Source organism: Lepeophtheirus salmonis, chromosome 5 (assembly GCF_016086655.4).
Source record: "Lepeophtheirus salmonis chromosome 5, UVic_Lsal_1.4, whole genome shotgun sequence".
Taxonomy (NCBI): Eukaryota; Metazoa; Arthropoda; class Copepoda; order Siphonostomatoida; family Caligidae; genus Lepeophtheirus; species Lepeophtheirus salmonis.
In genome coordinates, this window is record NC_052135.2 from 34,274,713 (window position 1) to 34,299,881 (window position 25,169).

The window sequence follows — 25,169 nt, forward strand, 5'->3', positions numbered from 1 at the left end:
TTAATGTTGTAAAATCAGCAATTTCAATTAAAAATTTACTTGTTTTTAAAGAATAAAGAAGTTACTTTGAACTTAATATCGAGTACATTTTAGGGTTTTTTAAAATCTCCTTCTAGTTATATTCTAAAACTGAAATAAAGTTGTAAAATATACAAATTACATACTCAAATTACAAATCTCGGAAATAATTAGAGAGGTCCAGAATACCTCATACCTTGCTTTGGACCCTCTTAATAATATATAGACATCAAACTTTCGCAAATATAATAAAGTAATCCATGAAAGAATACGGCACATTTATAAATAATGATATGATTTGTATATTTTTAAAGATTTATAAAACAAATTGTAATAAATAAGTAGAGTAGAAAAATATTCAATAAAATGTATTTCTCTTCAAATGCCTGTATCATTGACATGTTTATTTTTTTACTGGTAGGTTTTTGATTCGAAATACGATTAATTTGAATTAAAGCATCTGTAGCTAGATAATAAATGGATTTACATGGTTTTATTAGAGTTGAGAGAATAGGATTGTTCTTTAAAGCTCCTCATCTAATATCCTTATATCTATAAAAGTCTTTCATTTCCTTAAATCCTCTCTTTTATTGATACAAGGATCCTTCAAATCATTTTACATGCACTATGAAAAGCATTGTTATGAATTCGTTTTCTTCGATTTTTTTGGTTTCGATTTGAACAACAGGAAGGATGATGTAACTGTCTATGCATGGTTGGAGGTGAGGAGGAACTCCATATTCGTCGAGAACTTTCGTGTCCATTGAGTATAGTTGGACTCCCTCCAGCAAATGTAACCCTAACTCCTTCTCCACCACCAAAGAACCCACCAATTTCTACACGATCTGGATCTTCATTGCTCCATCGACTCACAGATTCAATGTGTCTTTCGGCAAGGAGTTGAAAAACCTTGTTCACATTCAGGTTTTCCTTTACTGAGGTTCGGAATAATTTTAAACCCATGTTGCGAGCAAACTTTTCAATCTCAGTACTGAAATATGAAATGAATTTATTTTTGCGAAACATATGTCTTCCTCATGTCATTATCAAAATTCAAGTATCTTGTATGTAAATATCAGAAAAATATTAATAATGAGAAGTCATAAAATGTATTTATTATTATATTAGGAAGCTTCGCCATCAATGCCACAGTTTTCATTTAAGTACAATGAAGAAAATGAATTACTACTTACTTATCTACTTGTGTTTCGTGTAAAAGGTCAATTTTATTTTGAACTAGAACCATTGGAATATGTCCACATTCGTCTTCAACTTTTCTTTTCCATTTTTTAACAGCAGCAAATGATGGGCGATCTATTGTAGAAAAGACTATCACACAGGCCTGAGCACCACGGTAATACGCCCTTGTGATCGCATCGAATTCTTCTTGACCGGCTGTATCCCACAGCATTAGTCTTACGTCTTCTCCGGATGCACTGCAATACCGACAGAAAGAAAATACAGAATTACTCAACCGTTGAAATAGTAATGTATATATTATTATTACAACCATTTGTTGTTTCTATGTACAACATGGTCCCTTGCAAACAAAAGAAATACAAACTCTGATGAGAATTTTATTTATAATAATCAAATGATTTGTGGTGAGAAATATTGAAAGTTACATAAAAAAAAAAGTAATAATAATAATACTGAACAGAAGAAAAAGCTGTAAATCTGCACATTTATAAATAATAAATTACTTTTCAGCTGGTCTATGCGAGTTTTTCCTCATACCTAGGATGATGATTTTTAACTGTATACAAAAAAAATATGATATAATTTCTTTATGAATCACATCATATCTGCAACTATTTTGGAAATACAAATGATAATTCAAAGGGGAATATTATTATTTTCTCCTCTTAATGGGTTTTTACGAAGAAATACATAAAAAATACTTTATTTGAAGTGTTATAAAGAAGAATAATGACTTTGTACTCATTTACTAGCAACTTAATTATAGGCTTTTCTAAAAAAATGTAATGATGCTTTTTAACTTTATTTTGTTCCTATTAAAATAAAACTATTAAGTTAAATAATATCATTTATGAAGAGAAAACTAAGACTGATTCTGAGGTGTGGCGTATCAAAAGATAACAATTTTAATCATTCAACTCTAGAACGGTGTACAAAAACTAAAATGTTGTATTCTGTTTCCTTCAAAAAATAACTGCTACTGTTTTTTTTTTGCTTTTTATAGTAACTTGTCATATTATTTAGTTTTACTTCCTCACGACAAATATGTTTAAAAAAAAAGCTATTCGCTTGAGCATGGATACACATTCCTGTGAAATTTGTTGATGAATTACTATAGAATTTTCATTGTTTTACCAAAGTAAGTTATTCCCATCACATTGTTTTGAAAATTACTTGATAGTAAAAAATAGTCGACATATCTCATCTATATGAATAGAATTTCAAATTAATTCCATATAGATGAAAAAGTTATAAAAATAAATGATTTCAAGTCAAACCCTGTCTATCTGATGGAATTTTAAGATCCCTTATATATTATATTCCTCATAACATTTTCAAAAGGCATATGTTACAAGTGAATTATCATATTCGAATAAAATAAAAAAATGTGCAAGATCTACTTTTTCTTAAAAACAAAGTGTTGAGCTTGGACTCCGTAAGCAACTTTCCACAAAAGCAACATTAAATATTACATACATATAATATTTTGATGTGAGGGACATTAAATAACTTTACCATATCAATATTCATTCAAAGATAGGTTAGCACTAGGATTGTTGAAACAAATTAAAATTATGGATGAATTTGAAGTCAATTTTGAATTTTATTTTGTTATATTAAGAATATAAAAATATAATTTAAAGTGAAAAGTAATTTTATGAGTAATTGCGTATATATTTAGAACGTGTTTTAAGTGTAACCCACCTCCCCCCCCACACATTACTTTAGGTTATAAACTTTTAATAGAGCTATAAAAAATATTGGAGAGAGGATTCACTGTTTTAATTAGCACCTCTTCAGAAACACCAATTGAAATGTTCCCTTTGATTTTCGTGGGTCATTTGAAAATTCCGTGCAAAGTCCAAGAGATGGAACTACTGGGGCGTATCGAGATTATGTATAGTTAGTAGTATCTCTTGGAAGAACACGCGCCAAATTTCAATAAGATCAGATAAACATTAGGGGGACTTTGCACCTTTGATAGGATCAGTTTTATAAATGGTTTCATAATTTTCGGAATGCCCCTATGAGTACAAGTGACACTGAACGTTCTGCATGCGTTCTTTTGAACTTATTGTGCTTAGATTCGATTATTGATCGTAGGTATCACCTGCCTTTTATATGATTTTGGGGGGAGAAAATAAATTACTGGTATAAAAGGGAGAACCTTCTACATTTTCAAATAGCATTAGAGCAGGGAAAATATTGTAATTATAACAAAATTAGTTTATATTTATTTTATTATGCATTTTTAAGACAATTTACAAGAAAAATAAGCAATAAGTGTACTTCTTACGAAGAAGTTAGCACCACGGCGGCCTATTAAACAATGAAGAAAGAAGCATATAGAGCACACAAAGAAACCAATTTTTTTCCAATTTTAAAGGCAGTTTTTTCAATACAAGCAATGAACTCTATATATTTAGAGATGTAAATCGTGTGTATTTTTTACCTGGCCCTTTTTTTTGGAATTGGTAATTTGAAAAATCAATTTACTTTTCCTTGGTTGTTGTCATTATTATTTAAAACCTGAGAAGTAAACTTCCTTTCCTACTACATTTAATTATCTTCAAAATCTGATCCAACATTTGATTATGCATAAAAAAGACGGATAATAACCCTGAGAATTTGTTGCAGAATTATAGTTGTAAGTCTCAGAGTAGAATTGAGGATTGACATCCGAGTAATTCTTGTCAATGTTCTTGTTTATTTCCTTCTCTCCCTCCTCTCTTGTCACAGCTGATTGTGGCTCATGTAATAAAACGTCATAACAGCTAAGCTACTCTCCTCTGAAATATTCTTCAAATTGTTAGGGTTTACCGTGTTGATTTTCGATTTTTTTTTAAATGCCCAAAATTAACACTATTTTTATCATTATATTTTGTTATCAGTGCAACTCCATCGGACCAATTGATGGAACGTTTATGAAAATATATTATTTATTCTTAAAGAAATTGAAATAAATACTTCAATTTTACAATATATTTTATTTACTAACAAAATCCCATTATTTTCGGAAATTTAAAAAAAACTTTTTCCCGGTATCCCACTATACGAACATTTTCCGGGAAATGGGAAACCCGAATAGATACATTGTCTTAAATGTATATTTAATCATGATAGATGGATGAATATTTATACATCAACTTTTAAGGAACTATGATTGTTATTATAAAGTAATTTCATATTTTCCATGGGGGAAATTTTACATTCATAATAATATTATGTTATCTTACAAATACGGTCTGATGAAATCTCTCTTCTCTTTATAAGTATACATATATACCTATTTAGATAAAGCGAGAGAAAAGAAAAAAATTACTTTTCAAGCAAGACACTATTGATACTTCTACTACTATCTGAGTAACATTAATCAACATCATAAATAAAAAACAGAAAATTTCTCTTCTATTACTTTATAACAATATAAATATGAAGAGACGTCATAAAAATAATAGTAATAATCAAAAAGGTCAACATAAATTTAAGGTCATGATATAAAGAAAGAGAAAAAACTCATATTCGTTAATTATGTGTTTAAAATATTAGATAAAACATTATTAATTAGATATATTTATGATATATATATATATGTGGAAATAGGATTAGATACCTTGCTGTGCAACCCCAAAAATTTCATTCCGGATTACTTACGATTCAAGGCTTGTGTATATGAAACAAATAAGTGAAATATAGGGCAAGGTTCTGGAGAATTAAAAAAAATTATATGTTAATGGCTGATGAGTTTAAATGCAATCTTTTTTTCCCCTTTCTAAATTAAAAGCATAGCAAATGGGCTTATATAAATATTGCTCTTGTTATCAGGTGTCAATTTATATTTGTACCTACACATAAAAAGTATAAAGTATGTTTTTTCATATCAATTACCTTATAAAAAAAAGTATTTTCTACGTATCTCGAAAAAATCTAGAATATTTAAAACGTTTTCCTACAACATCCGAATATGATTACTTATGTATGTAAATATAATCAAAATATGCATTGTGTAGGGGAGATTGAAATACATTTGTAATTTTATACTTTAATATATTATATTTACAATTTATCTTTGAGATAAAATTAGTAATGCCAATATGGGCCAAAGTCGTATTATTGCACGCATAATACATACATATCTCTAATATAAAAGCCATCCTATTATTGTCTTGTAATAAATAAAAAAATAGTTTTAAATATTCAATAATGAAGTTAATCTGTATTCATACAAAAACAATAAAATCATTACCCTTGAATATTTTATTGTTTTTACGCACTATTATAAATAAATATTCAACAACCATTTTATATTTTGTGTATTAGTTTCATCTATAGAGATTAATATTTATGCAAAAAAACGTCAATAGCGTATAATTGATTTTTTTTCTTTTGTTTAATAGCCTTCATTATCTGCAAAGAAAATACATGTTCAACTTTGACTATCACATATTATTATTGGTTAAAAATTATTATATATATGTTATATATATTTTTAAACTAATGCACAATTTATACCAATAGACTCAAAACAGCTGAATAGATTGAGCTGATTTTTTGACATGTGAATTCATTGAAACTCTGTGTTGCCTTTTTCTAGGCAAAATACCTTTGGAACGCTGTTAGATATATATATTTCGATTTCGGTACTTTTGGAAAAAAATAAAAAAATAAAAATAGTGATAAATGTGTATCTTATAGCATTAGGCCATAAAATTGGTTGAAGATTGATATCTCTAGGTCTCAATGAATATTTTTACTGTTTTTCAGGATAAGGATTCACAGTCAAGATTTACGTCCGGTTGCACCAACTCGACTTAAGTTAAAGTTAAGTTTAAATTCAGGACTGTTTAAATAAAGTGTCTTCATAAGGTCTTAGTTTAAATATAAGGAGAGTTTGTTTCATAATGAAATGTATATCTATATATATTAATGTTCTTTTAATTCGACAGATGGAGTTGCACTGATTAAATATAAGTAAACGTTATATGTAGTATTACAATTACTCCATTTAAACTAGAAAGTGTCTATGAAGTCCATATATACAATGTATATTTTCTTCTCTAGTAGTCACGAAGCATCGAACCTACAAAAATTAAGTTCAACAGAATAATTTATCCCTAGTGCATTGAGCTTGGATAAACTATTCAGTTGTCCCACATAAAGAATATATTAGTGTGATCAACCGTCCTCTTTTGACATACTGTCAGGAGATTCCAGAAACTTTTTTATGAAATCACCTGTTTTTATGGGTTAAGTTTTAAGATTTTCTTTCAAATCGACTTAAAACAAAAATCAATTAAAAATAAAGAAAGGCCAAAAGTCATTTTTTAAGGAACTAAAAAATAAAATAATAAACCAGATACAAATCTTTTTATTAGATTTGTCTAATTTCAAAATATTAACCTTTTATCACAGCGTAGCTTGATCACATTTTTTTAATATCTTATGGAAAGTATGCTCAACCAAACGTTTTATTTAATATTTATGTTTGGCTTAGCTCCAAAAATTATCAACGCCGTAATATAATTACTTATATATGTATATACTTTTTTTTAAATATACAGGGTGGACTAGATAAATCCGGAATAATTTTACTGCTAATTATGAGACTTGTATAAGGGATCAAAAGATAATTTTGTATACATTTGAAAGCCACATTATATGTAAAAGGATTATTTATAATCAAAGCCTTCGTTCTCGATCAAGATCTGTACACGGCACTTGCATCCTTTTCTACTTCACGCAGATACATATCCTTCATTGTATTGGCGATTGAGGCCTTCAAGGTCTCAAATGAGGCATAATTGTTCTTACAGGCGACCTTCTTTACCATGCTTCACAGGTAAAACCAAAGGGATTTAGTTCCGGGCTGTTGGCTGCCCAATAAAATGGAGGTCCAAAATCTGGCACATTTTGCTCTAAGACCTCTTGGAAATTCTTAACTCTATGAACAGGTGCGGAGTCTTGCTGGAATGTATATGGCTTCCCATCAGTGACTTCATTCATACATAAGATGACCATGTCCTTGAGAACATCCTTGTTTACCTCATTGGTCAAATTCTGGTCATTTTGGAAGAATGGGGGCATAACTTGTCCCTCCGTACTGATGACCCCCAGGACCATAACCGAAGCCGGATTCTTTGTTTTCAGGACTAGTTGGACCTCATCAGGGTCCAGACAGATCCATTTATCGTTTCTATGTTTATGCTTAGCGTCCGAAAAAAAAACAACGCGCGTAACTCCCTTTGCTCTTCATTTGTTTAATAAGAATCTTGCCTTTGCTCATTCTGTTTGTCTTATTCTGCTCTGTTAGCAGATGTTTTGAGGCTCTGACCCTAGACAAAAAATGCAGGTCAATCCTGATGGCATTTTCGATGGTCCCTTTGGAGCTTCGATGATGAAAATTCTCCTGAATATTTCCATGCTTGAACGACGAGATACCCAAAAATATGTTATTAAATTCGACTGCTAAATCATTTAACATGTAACAAGTATTAATTTTTTTATCACATAACCTCTACATTTCTCATAATTAACCTTTTCAGTTATTCTGGATTTACCTTGTCCACTCTGTTTACATTCAGTGGGAGGGGGCTATCGACGCCACTACTCTTTATTGGAGTCCTTGATTATACACCAAATATATGCTATTGATTCAATGAATAATATATATATTATTAAAAACCAGATTATGATGCTTAAATAAAATGTAAATCTGTTGAAACCAAAAAAGTTTAAAATAATTGTTTCTTTTTATGACAAAGGAGTCTATTATTGAAGTACTATTATTATTAAGTTTTCTTAAAGAACATATTCATATATTGTTGAAAGAATATGAATGTATGTACAATGTACATATGAATGTTCTTATATACAGAGATACATAAATACTTATTATGATGTTTCTCAAGAGTTTTCTTCATTATACTAACCCAACTATATATTTTTTAATACTTTAGGCTGACCTTGAAGATATATTCCAAACAAGTATGTATGTATATAATATGTATATCCCTATTGAATATATTTTTGATGGAAGTTCTTTTGAAAGGAAGGCATTGTAGATACATATTAGTTTTGGGTATCGGGCTGAACATCCAAGACCGATCTCAGACCCTTATAGTTTTAACTAACTCAGTCCAACTTTAGTCTGGACCGGCCTTGTAGGTAAATTTAGACCAGGGAATGAATTTCACACTGGACCAAAATATCGAAAAAATTACTTATGACCGAACTGAGTCTCAACACTAATACCTATGTATGTATACTACCACTACAATACCTAATAACAGATTCATTATGGTTCTTTCGAGTTTCTTAAGATGATCATCAAATAACTATTTATAATTTAATTGTATCCGTCAGTAGAAATCAAGGTTTTTTATTAGATAAAAATCAAATTGATATATAAAAAACAACCGCAACAACAAACTAAATATGCTAGAGGGGGACAGCCTAGGTATGGCCTTGCAACATTCATTTTGTTCCTGCTGTGTATGTATCCTTTTATGACAAATGTCAAAATATCGCTGCTTAGGAACAAAAATGTAATATTATCTAGTCAAGTTTCCACAATTGAGCTATGATAACTGAATTCATGTACAGCTATCCTGAACAGAATATTAAATAATTTATATAATAATTCTAATTATAATGAATTTTATCATTTAATAATTGTGATATTTGGCAAACATTATAGTTTTAATTTAATTTTAGTTTAATTTAACACAAAACCAATCTTAAGCAAAAATCCCAATATTACACACACATATTTTGATTAATTATAGACTTTGTATTCCAATTTCTGGGAAAAGTTGAGATACTTAATTACTTTAACTATAGTTAGAGCCTTTAATGTAGTTATAAGACTGCATTTGACTGAGAAATAACCTTTCAAATAAAGTTTATCAATTTATAATTCATTCGATTAATCATAGTAACTTTTTGATAGAAATTGATGAGAGTTTTCTTCAACGAATAGAAAAGTAATCTATACTCAATTTTGAGGAGACTCATTATAGATTACTTTTGTGTTAGTGGGTGAAATTTACTTGTTATAACAAAAAATTAGTTTTGAATTGTCCAGATTTTACATTTTTAAAGAACAGCAGCGATATATTATAACAATCATTTAAAAAGTAAGCTAATTAAAAATTATAGACTATTTGAAATTTCAAATATGTACAGCATACATAATTTGAGCTTGTAAAAAATGTTTTAGAATGGGATTATGTAGAAGTTTAGTAGTATTAATTGGGTTTATAAAGAAGGGAAGAGGATTGGAATAAAATATATAATCAGTAGTAAAGTTATAAGAAATTATACTTTTTTCCAATATAAACCACAAATTGTACTAATAATATGGTTAAGAACTATACATTTTTTTAAGTATTAAATTGCGATAGTTGTGATTTTCAATTAGAAGTTGGAATATAAGATTTCACTTACATATGGAATTTGAATGGCTAAAAATTATGAAGGAACCCAAGTTTTACACTAATAAAAAAATACGACCATAGTTAAAAAAAATATGGAGGTAATGCTAAGGGTTCTAAACCACAATAACAAATAAACCATAATTAATAAGGAATAAAAAAAGTTTAATTATACATAGTTTTATCAGTGTGTGAATTTTCTGTAATTATATAAACATTCACAGAGTACTATTTAGAGTTACTTATTCACTCCAGACTTAATGAACAAACGTTGATCTATTAATAAAAAAGTGATATTTTAATATATAAATATATAACTATGCATGTAGTATTTTATTTCTTGCGTATTTTAAAATTTTATCCGCTCTCAAGGACTTGAGAAAAGCACAAAATTGTAGTGAAAATCAAATTTTTACAATAGAAAATAGGAATGGATTCAGAATTATAATTCAAAATTACAAATATGTTTTAGTTAATGGGGTCGAACAAATAAAAACGATGTCAGAAAGATGTAATTTATAAAAAGAAGATCTTTCAATTTAGTTAGTTTAATAAGGATAAAAATAATACTTCCTTTTGTAAGTAACTTGAGAGTCTTTAACAAAGAATCACATAACAAAAGATGCCCTGTTCAAGTCCATATTTAATTGAACATTCATAGATACACATTTATAATATTCAGCATCTTTCATTAGCAAGTCTTGGAAGTCGAATAATTTGGAGACGAGTATTAAAATTTAACAAATTTTTCAAATTTAATAATACTAGTCAACAAGTTCTTGCCTTCGGATTGAGATGACGTGCCCTTGATTTTTTTTTACCTTAAAAAAATGAAAACGACCTTTATTACCTGAAATTTCTGCTTTTTTGGCTTATAAATTGTAACATTTTATATATGGTTAAGAAAACTAGATAGTTTCATATTTATAAAGAAATATTTTTTAAACCAACAAATCTTTTTTTAAAAGAGTTCATATTTGAATAGAAATAAAAGAAGTTATATGTCCTTACTTTACACCAAACTCGAATTTTTATCATTGTGATAAAAAAATGATCAATTTTCTAGACTTCAAAAGAAAGGGTCTATTTGTTGTAATTTTTGTACTTTAAGGGTATTTTTCTAAGGTTCAAAAACTATACAGAGAAAATTGAAATATTTTTTGAATCTCGCAATATTGTCTACCAAATACAATTTATGGTTTTTTTAGATCTTTAAAGAAAAATTAAACTGAATTATATAAACGTAAAAAAAACACTTCGGCCACAAGAGAAATTTCTAAATATAAAGGTAATTTTCATGTTTCTCAAGATAAAAGAACCACCTCAATACGCCAAAGCAACTTAGTTGAAATTTATTAGGCTTTTATAATCTACTTGGACAAATATTTTATTTTTAGAGATGCCATTTTTGTAGAGAAAAATACAGTTTTGTTATTAGAAAAGGAAAATGGTTGGTATTTTGATCATTTTTGAAATTATATTAATTCATTGTTAGACAGATGGGCTGTGAACAAATCCCCTACAAAAAAATTGAAGAATTCCTTACTATCTTTGAAGGTACATTTAGTTAAAAATGTATGGTAAAGTAATTTTCATAAAATATCTACATGAAACTTTTTTTTAAATAAAATAGTATGAATGAGCCCATTTAAAGTATGAATGAAACATATTTAGAAATTAAAAAAATAGTTTCGGGTCCAAATTTAGTCTTCTCAAAAAATTCAGGCACATTTTAAAGATTTTGTCTAATTTTAGTATGAGTTTGCAAAAAAATATTGAATTCAGATGAGTATTTAACAAATTTCCTTTGCAGAACACAAACAGTCAATAAAACAAATAGATAATTCGCGTATTATCAAAAATTCAATCATTAACAAAGAAAATGTCAAGAAAGAAGTATTTTGCTTTGTTCATATCAAATTGAAACAAGATTAGTTACCAACACCTTCCGTTATCATTGGTTATTTAGTGTTTTGTCTAAACTTTTGACAACTCTCAACTTATCTTCAACACATTAACATAGTAAAATAGATCTGAAATCAAAATTTTGGCAGCCTCATACTAAAAATATACAAAATATTTAAAATGTGGAAAGGAAAGTACTGGAAAGGCTTGGAGTGAAGTCAAAACTATTTTTGAAATCCTTAGACATTCGACTTTCATACGTGAAATGGGCATCTGAATACTTTTTCCCTTCAAAAATAGTAATCACTCTAATCGACATTTGTAAATTAATAATCTAACATTTTAAATGTAGTAGCATACACAAAACATAAACTGCTTTCCTCCAGAACATTTCTCAAATTGTTCGGGTAATTTTCGGTTTCTTTTAAAAAAAAAAGCCCAAAAACTATGGGTCTTAATTCAGTAGGAACATAAATCTCGCTACCACCTTCTCCTCCGCCCTTCAAAAACACCCTCCTTATGCTTCCTCAACGATTAAGAAGTCTCATTTTTAAATTCACTCAAATCAAATGCTTCTTTCTTTCAACTAAAGAAAAATACTCTTTTAAAATACATTTTAACTATTTTTTAAAAAGATGTATTTGAAGATTTACATTTATTGGCACTCTTAAAACTGGACAAACATACAAATACATATACTAACAGTTCAATAAAAAAATTGAAGAGGATAATTGGAAAAGATTTCCCAAAATTACTATTTTTACGTATTGCAGTGGACGTTTATGCAATTTGCAATATCTGTGCATTAGTTTTCATTGAATTTATACAGAAAAAAAAAGACTATAAAAGATATAATTTATCAATTATATATTTACATATCCCAATTTGCCTATTTCGCATATACTTGTACATATAAAATAGGTGCAGCATTAAATTGAGAGATGAAATCATCATTATTTAAATTGCATATAATAAAGTACATACACGTATGTGTTCTGTTAAGTTGAGTCTGGATTACATTTGTATTCTTTGAATAAACTTATCGTCAACATCTATAATTAAATTATTCTGATTAATCCTGTAGAGGCCCTACAAATTGCAATTAAAGTAACAAAAATTCATCAACGCAATAAATAATAAGTAAATACATACATTTAATTTGAAAGGGTGTATTTACACAAATCAAATGAAGATTCTAAAGTTATGTTTTTTTTGGTATACCAATACTATAGTGGTACTGGGGTACAAAGACATTTAAAATTTTACTAAACTAAATTTACTTGAAACCCGGTACTTGCAGCGTCAATACGTAATAAATTATTGGACTAACAATGACCTAACACACAAATTTATGAGATAGACTCCCTCTTCCCTTCCTACTCCCAAACAAAAAATAAATGTCCTTTATAGAAAAAATACAAAAATACAAGTTGTCTTTTATTCAAAAAGGTCATCAAGTTTCAGAAATACCCCTCCCACCATTCGCCAAAAAATAACACCTTGCCCTTGTTCAAAATAATTATTTGTGTCTATTGTGTCTCCAAAGCGTTCTTTTACCAGCTTTCTTAGATAATTGTATGGGAATTGCTCTTTCTTGTCATATATTTTTAGTCAAAAAGGTACCCAAAGGGGTACGAAGGATTATAGATATATTAATTTTTTTAGGAGGAGAAACACTGTTTTTGGAATTAAAGAAAAAAAAAATCCAACCATTAAAATTTTTTGAAACAAAATTTAAAAATCCATAGATATTCACAAAGATTTAAATTTTTGGTAACAAATTTGAAATATTAAATTTTTTCTTTAAAATTTCAAAAGTCCACAACTTTTTTTCCCCCGCATATACAAAATACCTCACTCAAGGATTAATATTTTAAATTACAAAATATTATAAATTAATGAAATAAGAGTTTTCTCAAGTTATTTATAAAAAACAAAATATAAAAGAAATAAAGTGATGGTTAGAAAGAAGGGGTAAAAAGAAAACATAAAATTTGTAAAAGTATTTTACAATTATCCTCTTTAAATTCTAAATATCTCGTGATTGTTGAGTTTAGAGCTACAAGAAGAGGAATCCACAGCTATTTACTTAAAATTAAATTATTTGGAAAACAATTTCAAAAATCCACAGGTATTCACAAAAATTTCAAATATTAAAGTTTTTACTCTGTTGCATAATTTGCCCCGATTATTTTTTTTTTAATTAAAGAAATCATTAAAAAAAAAATTTAACCCCTATTTTTGTGTAACATTTCTTCATCCTGACCAAAAAAAATCTGGTATAAACAAAAAAATCCTTAATTTGGGGGAGAGAGGGTTACAACCCCTCCAGTCCATTCCCTGCGGATGCCTTTGGATATCGATATCAATTCGGGTACTACCGCAACTGGTACAATGAATATTTTTGTGTTAACTCATGACTTATACACTTGATGATATGAAATTCCTTCCAACTAATTGCACATTATAACAAACACTGCTTAATTAGCAGTATTAAATCATTGTATACTTATTTATTCCAATACTATTAAAAAAAATTATCTCCCATTTTATGAAATACATAAGTAAGTCCAATTCATCTTATCTGAATAATAACAGATAATATCTTCAAATCGGATCTTCTATATATATGTATTATTGCAAAAGAAAAAAGGATACTCGCATGTAAATGCATTTGACTTCAATATGAATAACTATAATTTGGAAGTATTAAGGAGTTTTTAATGATGATTACCCCCATTTTTTTAAATTTTCCATTATAATATACGTATAATTTTTTTTTTTTTTTTTTGAAGTGATTATTTCATATCATTGCATTTTCAAAGTTTACTTCTATTTAAGTAAATAAATGAAGAAACTGTCTTGCAGCTTTATAGTAGGGAAAACCGTTGCAACAGTTCCCTTTTTCAAACGTCGAAAAACCTACAACCATAAATTTACAGCACAGTTGTATATTATAATGTAGATTATTGTAATAAAATAATCATTCTTGTCAACTTCTCTTCGTTATATTGAATAAAAACTATTTTTTAGTGGGGAAAAGTGGTTTTTTTAGGAATAGTTATTTTTATAATAATGCAGCCATTTTATCATTATTTTTACTTATAACTTATATCATTTGCACCATTGGTTATTTTGCTATTTGATATAAATTATCCAAATTCAAAAGTCACTCATTGAAGATAAATTTGCACTCCCGTTGCCAAGGGTTCAATTACAACAAGTACTGCAATTGTCATTGTATTATGCGAATTGTTTTTTAATATTTTATACAATCACACTTTACATCTATCCAGAGCAGAGCCTTGATAAGTTTTGTACGAGTAAATTTTTCAGATCTGTAATATATACTTTCTAATATTTTAATTTATAACATGTAATACATTGAAATTCCATAGTTTGACCTAATAATAAAATGTAGTTATTTATTCATCAAAAAAATATTATTTAGTATAGTTTTTTCATTTTTAGATTTAGTTTAATATTTTTTAACTTTTACACCCGTCATTGGCTACGGAGGGTGGTTGGAAAATTTGACAAGCCGTATTTAAGTGCAAATTTGTAGGAAAACAATTTAATGGTAAACTTTTATATCAGTTTAAAAAAAGAGAATACATATGTGTATATTTTTAGTTAAAAGTTAGCGGTTTTACGTCAAACTAGCCTAGATTAATTGAGGCAAATTCAAAGTGCAGCAATTTTTCCTCGTCTCCTTTACTTAAATTAAAATGAATGCTAGACAAGGTGAAAACTATGACCCTGTTTTGTTACTTTTACCAGCTTCATCTCTAATCATAGCTATAATAGTAATTATTATTTTTTTATTTTTCTTTTAAAACCACCAATTAAAAAAATTGGATATTTTTAAAACAAAAAAAAAAAAAAAAGAAGATCATTTTAGTAATTTTGAAAAGTATTTCTAACCTAGTAATTTTCTAAAGACTTATTTTCCTTCCTCCCTTCCTATCTTTAAAAGATTATGTTAAGGGGAAAACATTTAAGAGTGTAGTTATTGGATTATAATTTTTAATTGATCATTTATCAAATTATGGTGGATATGATTTTTTTAAATAATAACTAATCTTATATTAAGTAATAACTAATCTTATATTATGTAATAACTAATCTTATATTATGTAATAACTAATCGTATATTAAGTAATAACTAGCATAAGTTAAGAAGATAAATTACAATTCATCATTTTATTAAGAAGTGAGTTCCTAGTAGATGTACAAGTGAAAAATATACAAATCTCTTATCTGTTAATTTTCAATGAATGTTTTAATGCTAACTCCATTTCTACACACAAAAATAACTATTTGCCATTTAATAACCTTTGTTAATATGTTTTAATTTATCGTCATCTGTTGATATTTCCTTAATCATCCGTGTAATTAAAATAGGAGTTCCGCTTATTAAGACTCTTAAAGTTGTTATTTGCAACAATCATACATATGTCTACATGCAAAAATTATATATTTTGCCAAGCTGTATGTTTTAAAGAATCTTGTTTAAAACATTCAGTCATTGAAATCAAATGGTCACACGATGTGGTGTTAATTTTATCCCTCAATCTTTCATTTAACAAGAAGAAAAAAGTTTAAAATCTGTTGCAACTTAACAAACTATTTACCAACTGTGAGACCATTCCTCATTTAATAGTAGGGAATTGTTCGTAGTTGATCAATAGATAGTTTTCATGTGAGTCAGAATTGTTAATGTCAATCATTTTGGGCTATAACAAACTATGCTTATTATAATAGTCTTAATGACAATAATGAATTATTACTGTGTATTTGCATTTAAATTACTTTGTGATGAATTATGAGGTAACAAAATGACCCAAATCAAATAATGAGAGAAACAAAAGTTGCTTAAAATCTTTAAAGAAAAATAATTGGTTGAGTAATAAAAAGGTCAAAAAATAAATTTAATTCGAGATTTTAAGGGTTTATTGCAAAAAAAAAATTGGGAATTTCTTATAAACCAGATTATCAATGACGCAGTTAAGCATTATTTTTCCAAATTTCAGACTGATCCGTTTGCTCATTTGGCAGTTTACTCCGGGAAACTAAACTGTGATACATCCTTATACAATTTTTCTCAATAAAGGGATCAAACCCTAATATGTATTTAAAATATTATATTACATCATATACAATCTTATTTCCATAGTATAGACAATAAATTAACTTATTACAATGGAAATAATATGACATTTTTTTTCTACTTATTGTACTTTTCCTATCCCTAATCGATCAACAGCAACAACAAAAAATAGTACAAATATATCCATTTAATTTAAATATTACGGTTAATCATTGACATAAAGTAGTTTTCTCTGCAGAATACAGATATTAAGTCTTTTTTATTCTTAAAATCATTTGATTAAGTTTTAAGATTATTTGACTTGATATGGTAAAAATATCAAGTATGACTCCTAAAATTGACATCACCTTCAATTACAATAAAATTTGTAATGTCAGTGAAACACACAATATGAGATAATTCGAGTTCAGAGCACAATTTAATAAGGGGAACAAATAGTAGAAAAATTGATAAAAAGATTAGTCCATTTGTATTTTATCGCTCTAGTTATAATATGAAAAGTCAATAAAATTTTATGAAAAATTTATTATTTTGTAAAATTATAAAAGAATTAAATCCCTTACAAATAATTGGAAATACATTTTGTTGCTGTTGATGATGAATTTACTTACGTAATATGTTTTTCTAAAAAGTCTACTCCTATAGTTTTTTTGTATTTATTCGTAAATATCCCTTTGCAGAAACGTTGAATCATTGAAGATTTACCAACAGCACCATTTCCTACGACAACAACCTGAAATGGTAGATACTAGTTATTCAAACGTTATTAATTTATCCGGACATAATATGTATATAAATACAGTTACCCAAAGCTTTTGATACATAGACTAATTATAAATTGCATGTTTCTTAATTCAACAATTGCAATGTAAATTATATAATAATGAATGTAGAATTCAAGAATGAAGTAATTGGAGTATTCAATCCTTGTGATAATGGTAGTGTTGAACTCGAGAATAACTCAAACTCGACTGTACAAAAGTCGACTTGGATTTAATTAATTTGATGAAAAAGTATTTATCTTGGCCTGATGACATTACTCGAACTCTACCAAACTCGATAGTTATAACTTAAATCGAACACTAAATAATTGCACTGATATCATTGCTCACATCACAAATTATAGTGTTTTTAAAAGAAAAAAATATATCTTTATAAAGTTTTTTGTATCTTATATTATGTGTAATCTATATATACAGCATCACTGTAATTATGATAAATCTTAGGGTATATTAAGGTCTTGAGCTATGATATAAACTATGTACAAAAAATAATCGATTGTGTATGTATATATATTATATACCTTAACATAAAAACCTATCTTTAACTATCTAAGGTAGTTTATTAAGAAGCCTTCATTTCGTATACACATATACTTGTATATATATATGTTGTCTACAAGTTCCAATGTATATTCAAGTTACAACTCGTATGAGAAAATTGTACAAGTTGTAATTTCTTCGTCTTAAAATGCATTATTTAATTAAATCATTGACCATTCTAATTACCGGCTATATATTGATACTATCAATTCATTTTGATCTATTAAAATTACATGGTTATTATGTATTTATGAGGTATATATGTGTGGTGATTTGTACTTTATTATATGCCACAGGATAATTGTAATTTGGTAATTATTATCAAAATAGTCAAAATTTAGACCACTGATTGGTAGATCATCCATAGAATATTCAATTATGTGTTATCCTTATTCCAAGTACTGTAAATCCTGTGTTTAAAATTAGTCATCTCGTTTTATGTTTGGAACTTGTACAGTTTTCTTATACAAGTTACAACTTTTACATTACATAGATATGTATTAGAGTGTCTTTCTATATGTAGTGAACATTATACTCTCAATTTTTTTTTTTTTTGTCCATACCTCCTAGATTTGTTCTTTTTCTTTCATAAATCAGTGTATTAATTTAAAAAATGAAGAAATTTAATATTCTATGTTCGCTCAATATGTTTGAATTTCAAAAAATCACCTAAGGAGAAGTTATTCTCTTGAATTCAATGTGTGTAGTTTTGATTACCTATGACTCATAGAGAAGGAAATATACATGTATATTGACTTGTAAAATATTTTCTAGGTCAGATGAATTAATTGTAATACTAGAATGTTTATTTATATCTAATTGGTCTAACTCCCCCTATACCAATAACGTAAAAACCACCAAGATTGTCCTCTTTTTTCATTACCATCCAAAAACATGGGGAAATATATATTTATTTTTTAGTTGAACATACCACCTTTCAAAAATTATATCAATAATTTTCTTCTAAAATGGTATTTTGTAATGTTAATGAAAGGATAAGTAATATATAACTCTCATTATTTTCTATTGATTTCTTTCGTTAAACCAAATAATTTAAGGATTCAGTCAAAATAATTATTTTCTTATTTAGTTAAATATTTGTTTTATAGTTTCATTGTAATCAAATAATTATCTAAAGTTTCCTTATAATCATAACTTATTATTGAATTTTCGTGGAAAAATTTAATTCCTTGCATCAGTAGATTTTACATTAATTTGAACACACATCCTTACACTCAGATGGACAATAAAAATCGTTCATTTCTGAATAATACAATGATTTTACAGTAAAATGAACACATTTGAAATTTAAAAAGTACAAAAAATTTATAATACTTATAATGTTCACTTCAAATGGATTGACACCCTAATATATATGTAACTCTCATTTTTTATAAATAAAAACGAGAGAGAAAAAAATGTTTCAAAAGAAAACAGATGGTTGTTCTTACATCTTACCTATGTACCATGAATTAAAGTCAAGTCACTCAACTTAATTATGAGTTGATGTTGACAGCCGTATATGTATGATGTATATACCTTTATTGCAATTTCATAGTCTTCATCCGTATCGAAACCATTGTCTTCCCCTAATATCATAATAATAGAACCGACAACCCTTTTGATGATGTTCCTAGGGTCTACGAGTACAACAAATTCATTCTTTATGTTCCATTATTTAAGAATATTAAAAATTTGCAGAAATTCGACAGACCAATATGAATTGTTCTTGAACTGCTTGACTCTGAAATGGAGGGAAAAAAAGGCAATTAGTCAACAAAAGTATATTTCACATACACATGCATGTAGTCAAGAAAAAAATCTTCAACAAAAAAAAAAATATATTTTCAATCCAATATTTCATATTCATATCTCATTCAATTATAAACTTTGTACTTCAATTTCTGGGATGAGTTTAGATTCGAAATAATGCAAACTATGATTTAGAATCTTCATTTGATTCAAGAGAACTTAATTTAAGCCAGATATGGTATATCAAATGAATAAAATCGATCAATTCGCATTTTTTTTTATTGTGACGATCAAGAGCGTTGCTAGCTTGCATCATTTGAGGGACCTAGTCTTAAAAATTATCAACACAGTTATATAACTTTTTATATCAATATTTCATTACTATTTTTGAGGGGGGGGGGCTTCAAAAATTTTAAGGGGACTGAAACCCCAACAACACCACAAAAGCTTCTAGCGACGCCACTTGTGACTTTTTCTCCTTTAAATACAATTTGCGGGACCTTTAATGGAATAATTTGAATAATTTTCTAATAGAAATATAATTTGTCGAAGAATGCTAATGTACTCTAAAGTTCACAATGAGAAACATCTTTTTAACTTGCTTTTGTGTTGACTTGCTACATATTTAGTGTAGAGAATAAAACAGGTGTGTGTATCATTTATATAAATGAAGAATATGAAAGAAGGGAAGTTACTCCTTGACCCTATCGTTACCAAATATGTAGGTATACAGAAGGATCGACGAATAATCGTGTGTACAGTAAGTGTGCGTAATAAGAATTATTGTGGAGAATCACGAACCTATTTATAACTGAAAAGAAAACATTCATACCTACATAAAGGGAAAACACTGCCATGCTGAAGGTTTAACTTCTCATTGACGAAGAAGAAAAAGAAGCCAGCATGAGAATATGTAAGTAACTCAGTGGTACCTAACTAATGACTCAAAGAGGGATTGTATGTATACAAAAAGGTATAAATAAGTATATTATTGAATAAGTGGTATGTCAATGCAAAAGCAAGCTAGAATAATTTTCTCAAAAAAATTAAACTTCATTGATTAATTTTTGTTAATTTACATCAACAAATTATTCCGAAGGAGTTTTTAGAGCTGCGTTTACCTAATAGTACTTATAGTAGGATCAATAACAAAGTATAAGCCTATAGATTTATTTGAGCCAAATAAAATTGAAAATTAATTCAACTCAAACGAAGATTTTAAATTAAAATTAACATTCTTGGTTATATGATCTAATCCCATAAATTGTTATATATAGCCTATTACATACCAAAATATCTATACGAAACATATACGAGGGTAGTCTCAAAAGTTTCCAACCTCAGCGTGAAGATGATATCACTCGTAAATAAAAGCTAGTCACATTGATCAAGTATCTATTGACAATTACTCACCAGACTCGTTTAAGTGAGTTGATGTGATTGCTTTTATGAAAAAAATTCAGAATTATTAATTTTATTTTTCAACATGGTTTCCTTGTAGCTCTAAACATTTTTCCCCGAGCGATGCTTCCATTCTATAACCGCTCCCGTCTGTAACTTCGATGGGAAAAGTATTGAGAGCTACATGAGACTATATTGAGAAGAAAAACAAATCAGATTTTTTTTACACGAAAACAGTCCGCCCCGTATATGATATATATAATTGGGAATTTCTACTTTTCCCAAATTTTGTTCGGTTTCTCCTTTTTTTGCAATGAAATAATTAAATATTTTTAAATTGCATTTGAAATGGGGCATATCGTGGTCAAATGCTGTTAAAGATTTTATCATCTCATAAATGGGAATACAAAGCCTATTAATTGATTGAAATATGTATCAGATGTAAAAAAAAAGAAAAAATAGCAAAAATTATCCTTTCCCTGACTTTTGTTTAATATTGTTTGTATATTAAATTACCACATATGTCAAATAAAAAACTTTTATAACTTGTGATAAGGGTTTGATCTTTTAAATAAATATATTCAGCTATTTTTTCCACAACCTACCCCGTAATAGTCCTACCATACATTTATGTATATAATTTTTTTTTTTTGAAAAAGCGATATTCATACATATAAGGGATCTATCTCTTTTCATGCAGCTAATATTTCAAATACGACTGTATATATGTATATAGCTTTAAAGGTCTCTGATTTTATTCTCTAGAACTAAAAATACCTTCTTGCATATTAAATCACCTATGAAAAGTAATATATGGATAATCGTTATTACTATAATAATCCATTGAGGACATATTTCTAATTCTATGTATGTCCATATTTGTATCTAAATTCATGCATTAAGGAGCATTCATGTGTTCAAGTACGTCTAATATGTATATTTATCTATATAGTTGCATTTGAAGCTATAATATAACTATAATTAATTTCTAAATTATTAAATGACTTGTAAAATAAACATATCTTTGTCATTTATTCAATCTGTAAAAACTGTACTTTGTGTAACTATTTTTTTTAAAGTTACAAAAACATTTACTTTTTTATTTTTACATAAAATTTTTGATAAAATAGATGAATGTTCGTTTTTACTCTTTACAAAATACCAAAATTTTAGATTATTTACGAAATTATTCTCAATTAATAAAATAAAGTAGAATAATGTGATTTCACAAAAATTAGATCAATAGGGATTGCGGATACTACCAGTATTATACTTTTAAATACGTCATTATAAATTTGCTCTTGACATCCCTTAAAAATCCAAAATATAGATGTATTTTCTATTCTTTTGGAGTCGATACTTCCCAATGAAAGTTGGTTAAGGATCATATTTTTTTGTATCTCAGTCTAAGGAGCTTCTTTATGCTACTTTTCCTTTCAGAGACCGAAATAACCAATTAATATCTTGTGTGTATCAGATGTCTGCTCCATCTTAAATGAAAGCCCTTAATTTATAAATTACTTTCATAAAACACTTTTTTTTATATAATACCTCATTAGTTTTAGAGTTATTTTTAAGTTCAACAGTTAATAATCCAAGTTTAAGACCGAATGCTTTTACTGCGTTTACATTGTTTATTCATGCCAATGTTGTATATAACAAAGGAGATGAAATGGGAGTTGCAAATATATTTTTCTTTAAATAAAAGGTCTTATTTGATAATAATTTATCCGCTACATTTTACAAAATTTAATAATATTTCTCCAACTACTATTTTAGATAATGAATTTACACTATAAATTTCACATTTATAAAATAAAATAGTACAAAGTTATTCGATTTGTTTACTGATGCATAGAGTAGGTATTCTATACAGAAACTACTAAGCCCAAATAATGTTTTATATTGATAAAATATCCATTTTAATGTTGGGGTGAATAAACACCCCTAAGGAAATACATTTGTAGGGCTTGAAGGGAAGTAACACACAACTAGTAGTAATAATAATTTACATGCAATGTAAATTAACAAGTTTTTTATTAAAAAAAGCACTCAATCATTAATGAGTATACCTAATCTGGAAACATAAAATAAAGCCCAAAAAATTATCCATATATAATTTTTCGTACAAACACTCAAATTTACTCATTAATCAACTCTTTGATTTTATAAAAGGGATGTCATAAAAAATATCATTGAATATTTTTGGTTAATTCATCAGTGTTTACAAAAACATTATATAAATAATCTGGCTGGATAATGGAGAGAAAGATGAGGAAATAATGATTGAGTTAATACAATCCTCTCGCAATACATACTTCCTTCCTTACTCATAATGAGTGCCAAAAGGTTAAGAAAAAAAAAATAAAAGGGCAAAGAATGAATATATAATGTAAAAAAATCCTTGTTTCTTCAACAAAAAAAGAAAAATATTCTTTTGTAAAGACAACAAATGAACAAACAAACAAGTCACTCAATACTTACAATCTTAGATAATGATGAATTTCAACTTCTTCATATCCTTTGGTATATTAAAGTTGTTGTTCTTTTTTTTTTTTTTTTTTCATTCACATAACCAAGGACGATAGAAATCACACCTATGACTACTGCACTATCGACTATGTTCAACTCTTTACGAAGTTTATAACTAATGCGTATGATAATATATCTTCTATTTCTGTGAGCGCAAAGAGCGTAACTTGCGTTAAAGCGCGTACGATTCTTTCTTCTTCTAGATACGTTTTTACAAAGTGGTTTCAACGTTACAAACATAACTTGCAAATATATGTATATTTATGTTATGTACAAGTTGTAACTTGTATAAGTAAGGTGTACAAGTTTCAACCAAAAAATGAGATGAATAATTATAAAATAAGATTTTTAGTAACAAATGATGAGAAATTATTAGTAAATCTTAGTTTATTTGCGTAAAATACACATTATGCAATTGAAAACAATACTTTAAACATTTTTATTAGTTGAAGTATTGTTGGATAATTAAAGGATCACTATTTAAAAAACTATAACGAGATTTAAAGTTTAAAACACAAATTTTAACACTCTACTTCTTTATATATATTCAATCAGTATCTCATCTTCATCAACATCATATTAATCTCTTGACCATCTTCCCTATCCCTTGAGGTATTGTTTTTCTATTAGTCCTTGCTGCATACATGACTGATTGTATTTTTCTTATCAAGGCTTCTACTTTGAATTTTTTTATGGGTGACTTAAAGCAGTTGCCACTAGACAAAAGAAACAGAAAAAATTCCCAAAAATAGTTGTTAGCCAATCATTCCAATTATGAAATTATTATTTAAAAAACTTTGTTGGAAATTGCTCACAACTGAAAAAGTAAAACAAATTCGAATTCAAATAACTAACTTTCACAAGACAGATTAGGAGGGGAAATAACATAAATATCGACAGCTGACAAATAAAATAAAGTGTAAACTTTTGTGTTCTCCAGGTAAAACTGTCTCCGTGTCATAATTCATTTAAGAAAAACGCACAGGTTTTTCCGGTCACTGCCTCACCAATACAGCTCTGAAATATTGTTATCTTTAGTGTATTTCACAAACTATGTACCAAGAAAAAAAAAGCAGAAACAAGGCTGATTTGTCCCAACTATTGAGCTATAATTATAACTAATTACATTTAGGAATAGTTCACCGCTTAAAAAGAGTCCATTCTAATTCAACCAATCAACATTCAGAACACTAATAAAGATAAAACAAGCAGATATCGACAGATGACAACAAAAATACAATATAAATGGGGTTAATACCGTCCTGAAGGATGCACGTTTGTCATAAAACAGGGAGAACATGTTCTCTTTTCCTCTTAATGAATCAAATATTTGAAACACAATTTATAAAATACTTTTTTTCCCTTCCAAAATTATTCTCTAAAACTTTTTCATTTATCGTTCTTTAAATATGGGATTTCAACACCTGCAGATTGATAAAACAACTATTTTTCTGCACTTTGTTATCGTGTTTCAATCTTAATAGGTATTAAGTGTAA

General features: G+C 27.6%; 1 protein-coding gene across 3 annotated transcripts; it reads right to left on the reverse strand.

Moving 5' to 3' along the window:
* Nucleotides 1-296: 296 nt before the first annotated feature.
* On the reverse strand, nucleotides 297-23,785 carry LOC121118404 (ras-related protein Rab-23). Of its 3 annotated transcripts, none has more exons than XM_071888629.1 (5): nucleotides 23,625-23,785; nucleotides 19,446-19,731; nucleotides 17,277-17,398; nucleotides 1,212-1,454; nucleotides 297-1,009 (listed from the first exon to the last, which is right to left on the reverse strand). In XM_071888629.1, exons 3-5 carry the CDS (start codon nucleotides 17,357-17,359, stop codon nucleotides 625-627), a joined length of 711 nt encoding a protein of 236 aa, XP_071744730.1. In that variant the 5' UTR covers nucleotides 17,360-17,398; nucleotides 19,446-19,731; nucleotides 23,625-23,785; the 3' UTR covers nucleotides 297-624. The 3 variants fall into 3 exon arrangements, with proteins under 3 accessions (XP_071744730.1, XP_040568918.1, XP_040568920.1); XM_040712984.2 differs by having other exon boundaries at nucleotides 19,527-19,731; nucleotides 23,625-23,784; XM_040712986.2 differs by lacking the exon at nucleotides 19,446-19,731.
* Between the last annotated feature and the right edge of the window lie 1,384 nt (nucleotides 23,786-25,169).